Source organism: Camellia sinensis, chromosome 1 (assembly GCF_055761805.1).
Source record: "Camellia sinensis isolate YWXY chromosome 1, ASM5576180v1, whole genome shotgun sequence".
NCBI lineage: Eukaryota > Viridiplantae > Streptophyta > Magnoliopsida > Ericales > Theaceae > Camellia > Camellia sinensis.
In genome coordinates this window covers 21490022-21509251 of record NC_138961.1, presented here as the reverse complement: position 1 = coordinate 21509251, position 19230 = coordinate 21490022, and the positions used below count along the sequence as shown (strand labels likewise).

General features: G+C 37.0%; 1 protein-coding gene across 1 annotated transcript; it reads right to left on the bottom strand.

Annotated features, from left to right (window-relative positions):
* Positions 1-133: 133 nt before the first annotated feature.
* LOC114291642 (ABC transporter G family member 28) lies at positions 134-18025 on the bottom strand. The gene is made up of 14 exons (XM_082873305.1): positions 17453-18025; positions 16187-16263; positions 15777-16049; positions 15605-15668; positions 15362-15508; positions 12988-13022; positions 12777-12850; positions 10160-11040; positions 6144-6440; positions 4415-4906; positions 3408-3556; positions 2381-2670; positions 2144-2277; positions 134-849 (listed from the first exon to the last, which is right to left on the bottom strand). Exons 1-14 carry the CDS (start codon positions 17782-17784, stop codon positions 693-695), a joined length of 3402 nt encoding a protein of 1133 aa, XP_082729431.1. The 5' UTR covers positions 17785-18025; the 3' UTR covers positions 134-692.
* Positions 18026-19230: the final 1205 nt, after the last annotated feature.

Genomic DNA, 19230 nt, shown 5'->3' with positions numbered 1-19230 from the left:
CTAAGTTTAAACCTTTCAACTAAAGGGTTTCTCAACCTCATTAATGGGTTAGCAGGATTGGTTCAGTTATGAAAAATAGAAAAAACAACAATCACAACAAGACTCTGTAACTGATTTTAATGACTATGCAAAATGAACAGAAGCAATGCTTGAATATATTTCAATATGTAAAATATTAATGCTGCCTGAAACTTTGGTGCAGACATTGATATTTGAATGGTTACAATTTCATCCAGACGGGCATTTTCAGGCACCCGTTCAATAAAAATGGTTTCCTTTCTTTATTGGCAGACTTCTATTCGATTTTCCAGTAAAACAAGGATGACCTTACACCAGAAACGTCACTGGGCATTAGGTTAACATGTCAATATACTAACTTAAACAAGAAGGTCCCATCCTTGCAGGCTGTTGCCTAATATAAAAAAAAAAAAAAACTAAAAGAGAGATAACAGAGAGAGAGGGAGAGGGAGTACCTCAATTATCAGATAGTCCCCTGATCAAATTCCGAATAACACAACAAAATTTGGTCAGTGCCATCTAACAATCCTGTGTAGCATATTCAGCCAGCAATGACCCGCTCTGCCTCTGATAATCATTGCCATTTTGTGGGGTGTTTACCATATGTTGAAAACTCCTCAAAATTTCATTTTTCTTTTGTGGTTCAGAGTACAATGACAAATGGTGGATTGAACTCACTTCTTTAGGAAGGCGACCATGCCAAAGAAAGCTATGAGACGGCAGAATATGCCTAACAGGATGAGAGAGGATATACAGTGATCCCAATCATGAATATTAAAGCCGAATTTCACAAGTGCACCACAACGAGTTATAAGCCACACTCCAGAATACCTGAAATGAAAAGATGATTAGTAAAATACATTTTGTGGGAGCTAAAAATTTGTATAGGAATGTACAGGTCCTAGCATGGACACGTGGCATAATTTTCAGTTCGGGCACTTTGTCCAGACATTTTGCTCGAATGCTCTCTTTGGCCACTCTGCTTAGATGCACTGTTGGACCATTCTGCTCAAATAAATTGTTAGGCACTCTGTTCAGACGTTCTCTTAGGCAGCACTCTGCTTGGCCGATCTATTAGGCTACTCAGTTAGGCCATTTTGGTAGGGACAATCTAGGACAATCCTAACAGCTTATTCAAATAATGCTTATCACCTCCACATGTGGGGGGCACAATCTCACGAAAAATGGAGCAATAAGTTGAATAAGTTACAACATATGGTCCCATGTGGAGCTGGAGCAAAAATTATCACATTGGTCCGGAATACCACGTGGCCCCATAATATTTTATAATTTCTCCACCGTTTCCATGCTCTATATAAAGACACTCTAAAAGGATAAGGTACGCAACACACCCTCAAATACAGTAATTTGATTACTATTATTATATTCATGCGGTGGTACTGATTTAAATCGGAGTACCCGTTTGGCATAGGCCAGCTGGAACACTAATGGTGTCCTATTTTTCATATTCATGGGGCCTTGGTCATCTCTTCGTTGAACTCTTCATCAATAGTGAGTTTGATTTCCCCTCACATATTTAAACACTCGCATATAAATTTCCTAGACATCCTAGGGCTGTATGTGTATCGTTGGATAAAAAATGTTAATCCTAATCATGTCAGTTACATGTAATTGGATCTGGATATTCCAGCAGCACAGAATGACCTTTAAACTTATTAAGGGAGCTGAAGAAAGCTTCAGCAGTCCTATATTCATGTATATTATAAGATGAGTTCTCCAAAGCCACTTCATCATGGACGTTTTAAAATCATGTACACAAACAAATTCTAATTGTCATGCAATGCTCAAAGAAAATTCAATCAAGAACATTCTAATTGGGTTAAATTGGATAAAGGTTGAACAAATCGATCCGACCAGCCCATTTACTTTGTTGAAGTCTCTGGTGGTGGTGGGGTGGTGGAGTAGGTGGCAGCGGTTGTGGACGTGGTGATGGTGCAGTGGTGGAGGTGACAGTGGTAGTGGGGGAGGAGGAAGTGGAGGTGTTGGTAGTAAGAGACCATTTTTTTTTTGGTGCGTGAAGGTACAAATTGTTACTTAATATGAGAATGGCATATGCTGAACAAGGTGTAGCATCTGGCCATGATAAAGGGAAGTTGTGTCATACCTTTCTGCATTTGCAATCACAAATGCTTCCAAAGCCCATCTTGGATAGCTCAAGTTTGCTAGTTTCATCACAAATTTACTCTCTCCAGTCTGAATTGAAATCAGAGCTAAAACTACTGGAATCAGCACCGCACACTGTAGAAAGTGGAAGTATATTGTCAGCAAAAAATAAAAACTAATTTATGGAAACTCATATTGAAAAGCTGATGAGCTTTCAATGTGAAATGTTATTGCTCACCAGTTGGGCAGGACCAGGTCCAAGGAAGATGGACAGTGCATAACCTATGCCAGTAACACAGTACACGAGGCACAACAATACAATGTAATTCTCAGCAAAAGAAGATCTGGGGTTGCTGATGGAATAGAACATTGAGAGATACACCACAGGCTTTATCACCGTATTAAAATGATCTATTGTTTCCTTGGAAAGAAAATGAGCCAGGCTGCTAATGCCAGAAGCACTCTCCCTCCAATATTGTAACTTGTCCAGAGAAAATGTTCGCAAAGCCGCAATTTTGCATAAAAGAGCTGAAATCAACAGTATGAGGCACAATAAGGAGGACAATCTTGTGCAAGTAGATGGTACTCACAGTTTGTTTCAGTGGAGAATGTTTTAAACATTTTTTTTGTTTTTCCTAGTATTTGGTATAATAGAAAACGGAAGTCAACAAAAACTGATTTTTGTGGTTAGTGGAAAACAAGTTTATTTGGGCAGAAAATGTTTTTCATTCCAAACTAAAGTCTTACCAATGATGCTACACTACCAACTCAATCACTGCCGCCGCTGCTGCTACCACCACCACTACCACAATTCCACCCCCACCCCCCTCCCCCCAACCACCACTATCACCACCTCTCATATAACTACTAGCACATTAGTTTTAAGATCACAATCAAACATAGAAAAACATTTTCAACAGCAAACATTTTCTGGTGGAGGTGGAGGTGATCCATTGGAAAATGTTTTCGGAAAAACAAATAGAGGGTATTAACAATGAGACTAATCAATATTTTCAACTCAAAATTCATTATCATTAGTTAGCCTAGCTATGTTCATTTTTTGCTACAATAGGAATGTTATGCATTCATCATCCGAAAAGTATTATAGAACAATTTAACTACAGAGGCAGAAAGAATCAATCAAAGTTTCTCTGATACTTCTGAACCTTTTTTCATCCACGTATATAATCAAAGCAAGTTGTTTTAGAAACTTTTCTGATGCAGTTTGTATAGGTATAACCAAGAGTGCAAATTTTGCAACTTACAGACGGCAATGATGGTATGAATATAACCAAATACCCCAAAATTTTCATCACCGGTTTTTGTAAGTGATCCTACGCAGGCACCAGCAAGTAACAAGATGAGAAGATCAACTGCTATTAGTCTAGCTTCTCGTAGTCGCTGCTTGCCAACCCTGAAGATATTGTGGGCATAAAGAACGTCAAGAAACAGGAAAAATGAATCATAAAACAATCAATCCGTAGAACACATAGACTCCCACACTAGACAGCCCACTCCCCATTCCCCACCTATATCTCCATAGATAATACACACCATTGAAATTTACTTTACAAAATCATATTGTCAAATCCCAACCATTTTCTGGAATATGTTGGTTCTATAGAATGACTGACAGGCATAACATTTTTTCAAGTATACTCTTCAGGCACATTTGTTTATAGGATAAAAATGGTGAGATTGGAGGTGGGGGAATATGTGGTACCACACCTATTTTAGTCCTGCGTTTGTTTTGCATGGTATTAAAACTACAGATAATTTTAATAATGATATTGAGGATTAAAAATGGGGGATTAAATAATGCCATAGGTATTGTGATATTAAGGGGATTAGGCTTCTCTAGATTAATTTTCTGCTTCATCCAACTGTAAAAAATAATTGCTTCTTTTTATTTCATCCTAATCAAATATAATACCTCACTCTCTCTATCCAATCAATTTATCTCATCTATTAATCCCATGTTATTATTTATCCTTCATAATTCTATCCATAATCCTATCATATATCCAAATCACATGGTATAACTTATCCCTCATAATCCTCAATAATCCCATCCCATCAAATCTAATCCCATAAAAAATAATCCGACAATCAAACGTGGCCAGAAATTGCATGAGAAATTTTTTTATATCATTTGACCCAACCTAGAAATTCAATCTGAGAAACATGAGTATAATATGTACTGTTTGAAGGAACCCACAAAAAGAGAAGTTGAAAAGAAATATAAAAATAGAAGAGATTCTTAAATATATACCTCCCAAGAAAGTATTTATATTGCATCAGAACACCTGGAGTTCTCCGATTGGACAAGTCCCTAGACCTCAAGATATTGTGCTGTATGATATCCCAGTGAAGCTCCAGAGTACATATCATATCCTTCCATATTTCTCCAGCAAGAGATTGTTCCTTATTTTCAGCATCAACAGAGCTTTTTTGATTGTCTAGATTTACTCCTGTGGATGACATAACAAGTCCAGCACAATCCTGCTGCATATCTGGGGGTACTGGATAACCCTTATGAAGCATCCATCTCATCGGAAGCTCTCTGTAATTTATGCTCAAACTTGTGATCGGCTTAACTATTTCCTCCAGAACGTCAATAAAATGGTCTGTAGGATTCATATGCTCTGGTACATTGATCCCAAGGCCTGCAAAATACTCTTCAACTTTGCTTACCGGTCCATGATACACAGTAAGGCCGCCTTTTAGAAGTATTAAATCATCAAACATCTTGAACAAGGTGTAGCTGAAACAAGAATTTACCAGTACCAAGTAAGATAAAAGAAGTAATTCCTCAAGTAGCTACAGTGACACAATACCCTAAATTTTCTAACGAGTAAATTGAACTTTCCTAGTTAGGATTGTGGCACCTGTAAACCATCTTGGTTGTTCAAGAGTCCACCATTTCAGCAATTTAAGTATTCTAGTAGATCTTCTTGTGGTTATAAAATCCATTTTAGTCCATGACATACTAATCTTGTTGCTATAAATAAAAAGATAATTTAGATGGCTTTCTTATTCCAAAAGAGTTAATTACACTAATGGTCCCCAAAGTATACGTTCTGTTACACTCTAGTCCCCAAACTTTTAATTATTTCGCTTTGGCCCCTAAGTTTGCAATCTATTACACTTTAATTCTTTATGTAAGAGCCGTTCAAAATCAGTAATGGGAGGAGGGGTATTTTTGAAATCTTACAAGAAACCTCAACAAAGTAATAATGGCCAAACACACACATGGTCTAAAAGTATGCATTTTGTAGCATTTTCGTTTATAAAATATGTATTTGGTTTTATTTAGTCTGTAAAGTATGCATTTTTTTTTTTTTTTTTGCATTTTTCGTCCCTAGTATTTTAAGTTAGATATATTTTACCGTTATTGATTTTGAACTATACTGACCTAGGGAAAACTTTAGGGACCAAAGTAAAACAATTAAAAGATTGGAGACTAAAGTGTAACATAACACATACTTTAGAGACCATTTATGTAATTAACCGAGAAAAAAAATGCTAGGAGGATGAACTTTGGTTGTCCTCATAAGTCCTATGAGCTTACCAAATTAAACAAAGTTTTGTTTCTCACTGAAGTGGGGTCGGTCACATGAATCATTTTTCACCACTTTGCTCTGTCAAGGGCTATATGCTCAATTAAGCATAATCATATTAGGATTTATATTCATTAGGGATCTGACTGGAATTTTTACGTGTTGGCTGCCAAGCTACTTAGCACCCTCCTTATCTGGGCTTGGGATCAGCTGTGTAAAAGATTAAACACGAAGCATGACACACAAGGAGTTTCCTATGAGCTTAATGCATGAAATAATTTCTTGAAGCCCGCAAGGTAATCCTTGTAATGACAAAGCTTTCAAATTGAACAATTAAAATGGTCCCAGTCTCCCAAGTTATGTGAGTAGATAACCAAATATAAACAGAAAGAGAATGAGATAACAGAATTCCATAATACGTATTGGGAAAGCAATTTTCACCTAGGTTGGTGGACAACCATGCAGATGTTGACCCCTTCAAGAGCTTCACGTCGAAGTGCTCTCAGAAGTAGCTGGGAAGTAGAACTATCCAAACCAGAAGTAGGTTCATCTAAGATCAAAAGTGATGGTTCCATTACCAACTCCAGGCCAACATTTACTCGCTTCCTTTCGCCTCCTGATATTCGTCGCTTCTCTACTGTTCCAACCAAGGAATCACGCACTGCTTGCAACCCCAACGACTCGATAACTCTTTCAACAATTAGAACCTTATCTGGCTTCGACAAGTCTGCAGATAGTCTTCAATGATTGGGAAAAAACAAGAGCAGTAAATAGAAAAGTATAGATGGTAGTGATTGCATTATGTATAACAAAATATATCTGAACAAGAACACAGGCAAACAAAAGGATAACAAGCAAGAACATTTTTATTAGCTAAATACTTTGTGAGTGTTGAATTCACCCATGTGTGGTGATCATCCAAGTCAAGTTTGGTTGGCAACAATGGGAAGGCAACCAACCAAAGTCCACCTTGGAGGCCACCAACCATCTTGAAGAGTCAAGAATGGAGGCTGCCCAAAGGCACTCCCACCTACTCCAATGTGTATAAATGGAGGGTGAGAGGAGAGGCCAATGTGGAGTAAGTGAGCAAACCGTGAGACACCAAAGAGTGCGAGAGATGTGAGGCGGAGAGACCGTCTCCCTCGGTGTGAGCGAGGGAGACGGGTGAGTGGCTGAGTGAGGAGAGTGTGAGCTCCTCCTCTATTGTAATCTTTCTGTAATCTCCTCATTGGTATAGTGATAACCGGTTACTCTCCCGTGGACGTAGGCATTGGGCCGAACCACGTAAAATATTGTGTCTCCTTGTGTGTGGGTGTGTTTTTCTGCTTGCAATGATTTCTATAAGGTCTTGGGCGGGATCCCAGATCCCAACAAGTGGTATCAGAGCCTCGTCGGTGGCGTTTCGGAACAAAAACAGCGTGTTGTCCGAAACTGCCCAGAAATCAAGTTGCTCGAAATCAGGTTTTGAGCATACCAGGAGCAAGGGCTCGAGAAGAGGAGTCCAACCATATAAAGCAGACACCCAGAGGAGTTGGCACGCGCCCCCACGCGCCGCCTGAAGAAGGCGCGTGAGAACCAGTCTCGGCACGCGCCTCCACGCGCCGTGAAGGCAGCCGGCGCGTCGGACCAGTCTCAGGCACGCGCCACACGCGCGGCGAGAGGAAGAAGGTGACTGAGCAGACGCGCGTCCGTGACACGCGCCAGGCCCACGCGCACGCCACGTGGACCCACGTCAGCAGCGACGTGTCATAATCTCCGCCACGTGTCATCCACGTGGCAGCCACGTGTCTGCCACGTCAGCGTGGTGTTGACCAGTCAACCAGAGGCAGGAGGAAGAATCCAGTGCTTCGCGGCTACGGTGCAGCCGCAGATCTGAGGCGTACAAAATGTTTTGGCTAGATCGAAGCCATTTGGAGTCCGTTTTTGGTGATCCAATAGTGGTTTCAGACTATTTGGAGTATTCCGGACACATCCGTACGGTCAGATTTTGGAGATGAAGTTTCTGTAAAAAGAAGGCAGATTAAAGTGGCAGACGGCGTTAGGGGCAGTGGACGGAATATTCTGTTGGTACACGGAATATTCCCTGAACTTCTGAAAATTACAATTTGGCCCAGAATTTTTAGAAAATTGTGTTGTGGCCCAGTTTTCGGGGATAGTTTTTCAGTGAGGTCCCCGGAAATGCAGCGAAGGTTGGTCCTAGCTAAACGGACCGCTCCGGACGCAACCGCGAGGACAGAATAGTGAAATTCTGAATGGTTTGGAAAGATTGTCAAAACATGGGTGTTTGCCATCTTCAATACTCGAAGGAAGGTTGCCGGATATTGTGGAACGCTGCGGATTCACTGAAGAGGTTAGAATGGGCAGATTCTGACCCGATTGGACAACCAGATACAGATTGAGATAGATCATTGAAGACCAGAGGAGATCAGGCTTGATCAAATGGCAGATCGAGGGAGATCAGGATTGGTCAGGGGCGATCAGAGGATTGCAGACATGATTATCTCAAGATCAAAGGTCTAGGAAAGTTCTGTCAAAAAGACACTGTCTAAGGAGACTGGTTCTTAAGTGGGACCGGTTGTGACCCCACCAGTCTTTCCTGGGAACTTTCCTGGTTGTTGAGGGGATCGGAGGATCTGGTTCAATCAAAAGAGAAGACCATTCATCGACGGATAGATGATTTGGCAACCAGTACAGGCTCAGGGAAATACTGTGGCTGTTGGAGCTACTGTATACGAGAAGGTACTAATGGTATGTGGACATGTAGAACAATAGTTGCAGAGGAGCATACTAAGCGCAGAAGTACAATTGCAGACGTGCAACAGTGCAAGGGTACGCTAGAGTGTCGTACAGAGGCGCGAGAAGAGTGTGCAGCAGCGGGTTGTTGACAGTTCACAGGAACTTCCAGACAGAGAAATTGAGACAGGTAAAACGCAAGAGTGCGTGCCAAGGAGTGGCAAGTCTTATTTCTCTATGGTGGTTTCTTTAGTTCCATGGCAGCGGAGGATAGAGTTGATGCGGATCTCTCAGGCGAGCTCGACGCAAGGAGACCAGAAGCCATGGGTACGGGCACTATGCAAGGAATTGCATAGCTGACGATGCTTTGACAGATGGAGCTACTGTCAACCATCAATCTACTGGACAGCAAATCAGGGATTGCAAAGGCACAGACAACAAGCGTATGTGGAAACGCCAGGAGGTTGTTCAGAAGTGCAGAGGGCAAAGGCTGAAAGTTCAGAGGAAAAGCTCCGAGCAAAGAAGACAGAGGACGTTGATGAGATAAACAACGAGTTTTCTATTGCTCCAATGACTGGTCCTGCGAGGTAATGCATGACAGTCAAGGGCATCCAAGCAGGGGGTGCAGGACATCCAATCAGGGGGTGTCGGATATTTTGGTTGCGCAAGTTCAAGGATAGCAGGTATAGACATCCGAGACAGGAAGCATGGAAGAGATCTGTGGGAGATAGGAGCAGTGGCTCTCTCCAAATCAGAGAGTGGTGTGAGTTGAGTTGAGGATGTCGGATTCCCTCCTCCTCTTGTATCTCTGGTGTTTTATCTCTAGCTTCAGGGGATGCAGCGTCTCAGTGAAGAGATGCAGACTATGTTGAATTTGGGCGTGACAAGATTAGCAGCAGTGTGTGCAGTGGATCACCTCACATGGGTTGAGGGGGTGATTTGTTGAATTCACCCATGTGTGGTGATCATCCAAGTCAAGTTTGGTTGGCAACAATGGGAAGGCAACCAACCAAAGTCCACCTTGGAGGCCACCAACCATCTTGAAGAGTCAAGAATGGAGGCTGCCCAAAGGCACTCCCACCTACTCCAATGTGTATAAATGGAGGGTGAGAGGAGAGGCCAATGTGGAGTAAGTGAGCAAACCGTGAGACACCAAAGAGTGCGAGAGATGTGAGGCGGAGAGACCGTCTCCCTCGGTGTGAGCGAGGGAGACGGGTGAGTGGCTGAGTGAGGAGAGTGTGAGCTCCTCCTCTATTGTAATCTTTCTGTAATCTCCTCATTGGTATAGTGATAACCGGTTACTCTCCCGTGGACGTAGGCATTGGGCCGAACCACGTAAAATATTGTGTCTCCTTGTGTGTGGGTGTGTTTTTCTGCTTGCAATGATTTCTATAAGGTCTTGGGCGGGATCCCAGATCCCAACAGTGAGTCCATATGAAACCCACAAGGGATGTTACAAATAAAATTAAAATTTCCAGATTTCTCACCAATTCAAAATTCCAGATGGTGATTAGTTTGAATAGGCAAAAATTTTTGTACTCACAAATGTGAAGTAGAAATTAATCAGTGGCCAAGTATTGAAAATGACTTAAAAAGGATAAAAAAAAAAAGGTGTCAATGTCCAAGAAACATCACTTTCCAACTTAAAATGAATCGATTTTGAACATTTCATAATAAATTACAGTTAGAAATTAGAATCTGTAAGAGAACTCAATCTGACATACCTGCACCTAGCACTGAACCAGAGATTCTCCTCCACTGTCAAATTTCCATGCACAATATCATCCTGTGGCACAAATCCAATGATTTTTCTGTATGAATGGATTGATTCAGGTTTTCCGTTGATAAGAATTAAACCAGTCATCTTGCATCCAACTGTTTTTCCCGCCAGAGCAGAAATGAGTGTTGTTTTCCCAGCTCCAGATGTGCCCATTACAGCAGTAATGTGGCCAGGCATTATTTTCCCAGTAACACACCTTAAAAGATGTTTGTTTTTGCTTTTCAAAGTAAGAGAAAGGTCTCTGAAGGAAACCTCAATCATGGGCCTTTTCCTGATTTCCTGACTAGTAGCCATTGAAATTAATCCTGAGAAGGTAAGGTTCTTATTCTGCTGCAGGTGCAGCAAAGCTTTCTCTTTCTCTAGTTGAGCATATGCATACTGGAAAATCTCACTGTGAGTACGAATTTGTTTTTCATTTTTCATTTTCCTGTCTGTATTTTTATCTCCAAGCTCTAAACTGAAAGCATTGCAACTACCAGGGTCATCTTCGACTGCATGGGAAGATTGCTCAGGCGAGTTCAAAGCAGTTATATACAAAGATGAATCTAGATCATCATCTGTCTTAGCTTTAGTTTGACTCAAGCTCTCAAGTGCCTGAGGATGTATCACAGTTTTTTTACAAGAAGCCAGAGATAATTGACTTGGTGATGCAATTTTGGGCTTCTTAGCAGCATTTTTAGCAGATTTGTACTTATCGTGTGCCTGTGCTTTCTCCCTCGCACTTCTAGCTGCTGCTTTCCTGGCTTTGGCATTTCTCATTTCCCGAATGGTGAGAACTTGGTCGTAACAGTTGTAAATAGTAAGCAGGAGAGTACTTAAAGCAGCCTGCATTACAAGTAATGGGCGTTAATATCTAAAATTAGCTTTGATAGATGAAAGAGATATACACATGGTAGGCAGGAATGTATTTACAGAAGATAACAAGACGCATCTTAGATAGACTTTCAGGAAAGGTTCTTCGATGGTTCTGGAATTAATTATAGTACTGGTAGACTTTCAGGAAAGGTTCTTCGATAAAATAGATGGTATTAAGACTTACTGCTAAATCCTATGGCTATTACCTCAAACTAACAAACCATATAATTATGAAAAGCAATAAAACCAAGGTTGTTAAAATCGGGATCTTATGTTAGATCGTTGGAAGTGTTTATAGGATCGGATCGTAAAATTGGATCAAGGATCGTAAGATTCTACGGAAAAAGACAAATTACTTAATAATTTAATTTAAATAAATATTTCTTAAAAAGTATACACAAAATGAGCCTATATTCTATTAAAAAGAAGTGAAGATATTGTGAAAAATATAATAATCTATGTAAAATGTACATATAATATTATATAATAAAAATTTGATGGTAAAAAATTTGTATTTCATCAAAAAAGAAGGTAAAGAAGAACAATTATATAACAAAATATTTTACAATCTACAATAATACATAAAAAGTGAAGAAAAATATTTAACAAAGTTGGATATTAAAATAGATTAAGAACTCAAAAGAGTTGCTTAATGGAATGATAAGATTTGTCGTTAGCATTCCTGGTGGAGCGGATTCAAGTCACAAAAATAATCTCTCCAAAAATTAGGATAAAGTTGCAATCATCTTACACTGCTTAGACTTTGCTAAAGCTGAGTTTGTTTTTCCGACCAGTTAATTTTCTAAAATTACCACAATATTTGAATGTTTGTTTCCTAATTTGTTTTTTCTTAGTCTATTTAATTCAATACTACTTAATTTTTATTATTTGGTATTTAGACAATAAAAATAAAATTTACAATAAAATATGTTAAACAATACAAAACAAGACTTGTAAATTGGATCGGATTCGGATCAGGATTCCACGATTCTATAGGATCCCATTACTAGGATCGAAAGATCCTACCTATAAGGAATTTTTTATATAATTCGGATCGATTGTACTCAAATGGATAGTAAGATCTGGATCGGGATTCTGATAACCATGAATAAAACTAGTGAAAAATGAAAGGGTAAACTACCAATAGGTACTAATAGTTACATTTAATTCCCATCAAGTCTTATTAAAAATAAGTCATAGTAAAATCATCGTTAAAAAAAAAAATTTGTGATGATTTTTTGCATACGTCGCTAAAAAATGACAATTAGTGAGTTTTTGTCACGATTTTTATAAATTGTCGCTAAAACTTACAATTAGTGACATTTTTCTATGTTGAATTTGTTAAATTGTTGCTGAAAATTGAAATTTAATGAGGTTTTTTTGTGATGATTTTTTTAAACTGATTTTTGTGACAATTTTTAAACTGTCACTAAAAATTAATAATTAGTGACTTTTTTAATAGTATTTGATGAAAAACGTCATTATTTATCACAGGACCTATTAGATAATAAGTTTACCTATTAAGACCTACACATAAATCTCCCATTACTTTGCTACTACGGAAATTTTCTATAAAAACAATTGCAAGCCAAAATATATATTTTTTTTTGTCCTCTTTAAGAAACCGAAATTATTTGTGATGTGTACCTAGTGTTGGACACAGACAACATATCAAGTTAATGGTTCGAGTGTATAGAACAACTTACTATTAGTATAATGCCATATGCATGAATATCCTGATTCGCAGTATTGGGATCACATGAAGACAATTTGAAGCACCCTACAAGTTTATCATTAAGAGTCAGACAGCTTGGAACCAGCAGTAGAGGGTTGATAAAAAATCTAGGCCGTAGGGAAATGATTGTATGGATTATACAATATGTCTAGCAATAACTCGTACTTCAGCAAGGAACTTACGTTTCTCAGAAATAGAACCCTTCCTGCAGTAATGCCTACATTGCAAAAGAATAGAAAATTCAAAATTGACAAAGGGTGGCAAGCAACAATTATATAAATGTCAACCAGTCAAATAAACAAAGAGGGAGAGACACCGCGTTTCACTCTATCAACATCTAATAATTTTGATGTCCTTGAATCATGTGATATGGGAGAGTTGGGGAATGGAGAATTAAATCAAGAGTTGTTGTGTCAAACGAAGAGCCTAAAAAGTAGAGGGAGTCCATCTCCAAGTGATCCTATTAATGGGGAGACTACAAAGGAAGATAACAGAAGAAAACTCAAAGCGAAACTTCAATACTTGAAGAGTGCTAGAGGGAAATTTTGAATCATTTGTTGTGTATGTTGTGTTTGTCGTCTATAGGCTTAGTTTGTTTCTTTTGAGGGAGTAGTTTGTTTTTGTTTATGTTTATTCTCCCTACAAAAGGTGTGTATTGAACTTCATTGTACATCTTTCTTTTTTGGTTATAATATGACTTGCTTATCCAAAAAAACAAGTCAAATATGTTGGGCACAAATCATATCCTAATATATCTACATTGTTTGGTCTAAACATGGTATAACAATGACCCATGAAGCACATACGCCTTTCTAGAGGTCACGTAGTAGTGTCCGAAACATGTTGGACACGGACATGCGGAGGACGAGTTGGACACGCTTGAGGAAATGTCGCATTTTTTTTTCAATTGGACACACTAGTAACATAGTGGGAACACGTGGTATCCCATTTTCTAATTTATTTTTTGGGGAAATTACCCATAGGTCCCATGTAGAACATGTGGACACCATTTAATCCCATAACTTTTTGGGTACACCCAAAAGTCCTTTCCTCCATCTCTCTGGTTTTTTCCTCCCTTTTTACGTTTTCTTCTTTCTTTTTTTTTCTACATTTTTCTCTCATCGTCTTCGTCATAGACGATGGTGCAAGTGCTCATGTCTTTTTCCATTAATCGGGGTTCACTGATAACCGCCAACCATCGAAATCAACTCGTGATTTCACTCTCACCGACGGCGAAGATATATATTTCCGACGAAGAAGATGAGTGGATCTACTTAGATCTGATGTAGATTTACTCAGATCTATCAGATCTGAGTAGATCTACATCAGATTTGGCTAGATCTAAAGAAAAAATAGTTGTCGGAGTATAATCCTCTCTCTACATCCGCCTTTCTCCTTCGATCTCTTTTTTTTTTCTCTGCTATACACTTCTGTTTTTCTGTTCTAATAGAGAAAATTTTCGAATTCTGAATAAGTAGTTTTCGAGTTTTAGTTACAGGCGGTGAAAACTGTAAAATTTTGCAGTTTCAAAATTTTTTTTTGGTGCTGGAATGAATCATGGTTTAAAACTGTAAAATTTTGCAGTTTTATAACATTCTTTAGAACTGTAAAATTTTACAGTTTCATAACATATTTTTAATTTTTTTTTTCCCGGAAATATTCTAGACATTCCGGTGAGTCTTCGGCGACCGTTAAATGGAAGTCCGACGGTAGTAAGATGTGAACAGTGTCCGTAAATTAAAAAAAAAAAAAATTTTTTGGTAGCAATTAAAAATGTATTGGACTAATTGGTGCAAGTGTTTTGTTTTGGGATTAGCTGGATCTTGAACTTGGTACATGGGACTTACCAGTAAGTTCCTCTTATTTTTTTACTGAAGTAGCATGCTCAAGATTGATGAATTTGATGAGAATAAATATTTGACATAAAAATAAATATATAATATAAAAATATAAAAAAGTGTTTAGTACAGTTTTAGAATTAAGATTTGCAAATATAGTTGTATTTTGAGTTTGTTAATTTTGAAATTATGATTTGAGTATAGAAAATTTGTTTGGTTGTGAGTTTTGAAAAGAATTTTGAATTAAGTTTGAAATGAATGATGTGACATATAATATTTGATTCAAAAATTTACAACTCATAATTAAACACACAATTCAAAATTCTATTTAAAACTCATAAAAAAAATTAAAAAATTAAAAAATATTTTTTATTTAAAATATAAAAATAACAGGTGTAAAAAAAAAAAAAACCGAACACTGTTCAGGTCAACCAGACGGAGGTCTGGGAGGACGACCGGATTAGCCAAATTTTCACGCTAAATAAGGAGTATTCAAAAGTGAGTGTGGAATTATAATTTGAAAGCGCAAAACAAACAATACACTCTCGAAATGTGTTTGAACACCTTTCTAAACACAGCCATGTTTTGCACATGTTCTCTGTGTCTTGTGCTGCAACTTTTTAAAAATTTGCGTCTCCGTGCTCCTTAGGCAATAACTCGAGGTAGCAACAAAAGAAAGAAACTAAAAAACTGTAAAGATGTGGATAAGAAACAATACCCACTACTGCAAGAAGTTTTTTGGATATTACTCGGACAATATGATCCTGCCGAACAGAATACTTCACTACTGCTACCAACATCTGCCCATATATTAGCTCCACCACAAGTATGATTTGGCCGTCCGGGTGGCAGTTGGTAGCGGTATCTGCACACAGAAACCTATCAATTAATATTTTGTGAACACCATAGGTCATTGCATAACAAAGATGAAGTCAATCAATAACTATAAATATCAATTTACGGTTCACATATGCCGGTAGTTTTGTTGAGAGTCGCAAGCGGGCAATAGGAACCCAATGGGCAAGCTTCAAATACAAACAAACAAAACAAAAATCATCCAAATTACTGACATGAAAACAAATAAAGTTGCTTCTAGTCAGTAAAGAATGAAGTAATTATAGGAAAATACTTACGTATCATGCAAGCAAAACCATGAGGACAGAAAAAACCTTCACAACAAGCCTGACAGTCAAGAGTTCTAGCAGGTATGTCCTTCGAATAACTGTGCCCAAACTCCACATTTGAGCCAGCACTACATGCCCAACCTGGCTCGCAACCGGCAAACCAAGATGTTCGATTGCAGTTCTTGTTAAGCTTTAGATAATTGGTGCTATCTGATTCCCTTTTAAATAAACTCATGAAGTATAACTTTACTTCTGCTGGTGTACACACATGCCGCAAAATATCTGCTGTCAAACAAATTGCTACCATCATTAGATGTGAGTGAATATATAACTATGATGGAATTGGAATGAAAATATCTCCATTTATTTGATGTTTTCCCAGCAGCGAAACTAAATTCCAGATGAAACCCACTTCATACCGTTACTTTTCAGAGCACAAGAAGTCAGGAAGGTCAAATTAGAAGAAAAATTGAACGTTTGGTCCCAATCAAAAACCCTGAAAAGATAAAATCCGAAAGTGTTAAGTAACTGAACTAACATATACAAATTAGAAGTGTACATGGATCGGATTTGATCAGGTTTTAGAGTAAATCAGGAACCGAACCGATTCCTACGATTCCAGCAAAAAATGAAACTGGAATCAAACTGTTAAACCTATGGAAACGGATGATAACCGACTTATAAAAACCGATTTGGTTCGGTTCAGTTCAGTTTTGAGGTATGATATGTATTTTATGTTAGTTAACAAACTAATAATAATTAATTTGGTTAAGTTGCTTAGAATTTATCAATTCCACAATAAAAACGAGTGTTCAAATCTTATAACTATTAGCTTGTTTAAGTTGCTTAGAATTTATCAATTCCCCAATAAAAACTAGTGTTCAAATCTTATAATTATTAGCTTGTTTAAGTTGTTTAGAATTTATCAATTCCCAATAAAAACTAGTGTTCAAATCTTATAATTATTAGCTTGTTTAAGTTGCTTAGAATTTATCAATTTTATCATGAAAATGAAAACTAATGTTCAACCCTTATAAGAAACTTTTTATAAAGTTTTAAAACCGATAATTTTCAAAAACAGAACAAAAAATGAAACTAATAAAAATCAAACCAAACGCGCAAAGTGGACCAATTTACCGGTTCCACTGGTATTTTTAACACCCCTAATAGAAACCACAATAATAATTTGACTATCCCTGTATTTTCTCAGGAACCAAATAGGGGATAATACTATTTGGTTTGAGTTTTTTGAATTAAGTTTTTTGAAAATTGAGTTTTTTATTTTCGTATTTTTTTTATTTTTAGTGAATATTTTTAAAATTTTAAACATTTTTTTTTTACGTTTTTAGATGCACCTTACTTAGATGTATTTAAAAAGTAAAAAATTTGTGAAAAAATATTTTTAAAAATTAATAAATACATAAAAATACAAAAAAATGTACTGAATTCTCGTATTTTTTTTTTTGTGTTTTTGGTATTTAGTGAATTTTAAAAGGTTTTTTTCAATTTTTTTTTACTTTTTAGATATATTTATGTTAAGTATGTCTAAAAATTAAAAAAATTGCTTAAAATATTTAAAAAATTCAATAAAAATAAAAAAATACGAAAAATAAGAAAATATAATTTTCTAAAAAGTGTTTTTAAAAAATAATAAACAAGCATGGTGAATAGGAACAATAACTTACGGATCCCTGATGCAGAAGCTAGCAGTGTCGGCGATATCGTTTCTGAGTAGCGAGAAAGTGATATTCGAGAGCTGATTGTAGAAAATTTGAGCGTGCAACGGACCAAACAAATCGGTGAAGTTGTTGTGGCACTGTACAGAACTGAACAACAACAACACAACAAAGGCAGATACGCATTGGGTTCTTCTCATAATCATATTTAGAAGAGAGAAATCGTCCAACACTTGGTGTGCGAGAATGTGAAGGCTGAAGAAACAGAGGTAGATGTTGCCAAGCCATTGAATTTGAACGATGTTGAAGAAGACGTAGAGGTAGTTGGTGGGTGGGACCATGAGGTGAGAGAGAGTAGCCCTAAATCGTAACGACTTGCTGGGACGACGGTTACAATGCGCGCCAAAAACACGAGTGAATTTGCTTCGTGTTTTGCGTGCAAAACAGAGAAAAGCAATGGTGATTTTTACCAGATTGTGAATTCAACTCTTCTTCTTGTCGCGGACGACTGCACTTTTTGTTCTCCACAGTGTCCATCTGATGTGTCATAATCATTAATAATTTTCATACACAACATTAATAGTACGTGGGTCGCATGTGGATCTCACCCGCCATTTGGGTCTTATGTGGATCTCATACATATTTGATAAAAAATTTGATAAAATTTATAGTATTTTTGAAATTATATTTCAATAGTGTTACATATATTAATTGATATACTAAGTAGTATATTAATATATATTATGATATTATTATTGACTCCACATATTATAAAAATTATAAATATTCAAAACCTTTAAAATTATATTATATCATCTGTTCGTACACTAATTAGTATACCAATTGATACATATTACATTATTCATTATATTTTGGAACGTACAAGACAATCCAATCTGGCCCATTGAGCCTACATTTTGGGTCCTGTTTTGATGATCTAAATTATTCACATCTTAAGATTTGTTAAGTATATCATCATGCAAAAAATGAAATCAATCAGATAACAATAACACCGGACTGGAGAGAAGTCAATCCCTTATACTTTTTATCCATTAATGTTTGGTTATTTTCTTACTTTGATTCTTGAAGGGGAAAAAAAAATCTCATTTTAATTCTCATATGTTTTAAGTTTTTTTCAATTTACTTTAAAATTAACTTATATTTAAAATTAAACAACAAATTACAACATGGTATGAAAAATATATTATTATATTAAGGTTTAGGTTTATAGAAGAGATGTGAGTTATATATAATAAAATATTTTTAAATTATGTGGTTATTAATGTGTCATTTTTATCTAATTTTGGACATAAGCCAGATTTTGAAGTAAATTGGAAAAAAATTAAAATGTAAAAAGTCAAAGTGAGAAAAGTAAATTTTTAAGAGCTGAAAAAATGGCTAAATGTCACTACAGAAAAAAGCACATTTGGCGACTAAATTTCCCGACTAAAAAAAATTTGGTCGGTGAAAGTATAGCTTTTGGCGACTAAAAAAGCATTAGTAGCCAAAAGTAAAGATTTTTGGCGACTAAAAAAATTTAGTAGCCAAAAGTATAGTAATTGGCGACTAAAAATCTGTTTGGTCGCCGATATATGGCTTTTACCTACTAGAAAAATTTTAGTAGCCAAAAGTTAGGCCTTTTGGCGACTAAAAAAAAATTAGTAGCAAAAAGTGAGGCATTCAGCGACTAAATTGATGTTTGGTGGCCAAAAGTGAGACTTTTACCGACTAAAAAAATTTTGGTAGCCAAAAGTTAGGTCCTTTGGCGACTAAAAAAATCTAGTAGC

Excerpts from the sequence above, each read along its gene's own strand:
- LOC114291642 (XM_082873305.1), bottom strand. The coding sequence starts at position 17,784 with ATGGTCCCACCCACCAACTACCTCTACGTCTTCTTCAACATCGTTCAA. Across the intron at positions 16,050-16,186 it reads TTGTGCTCTGAAAAGTAACG|ATATTTTGCGGCATGTGTGT; the intron begins GTATGAAGTGGG and ends GTTTGACAGCAG. Across the intron at positions 4,907-6,143 it reads ATGGTTGTCCACCAACCTAG|CTACACCTTGTTCAAGATGT; the intron begins GTGAAAATTGCT and ends TTCTTGTTTCAG.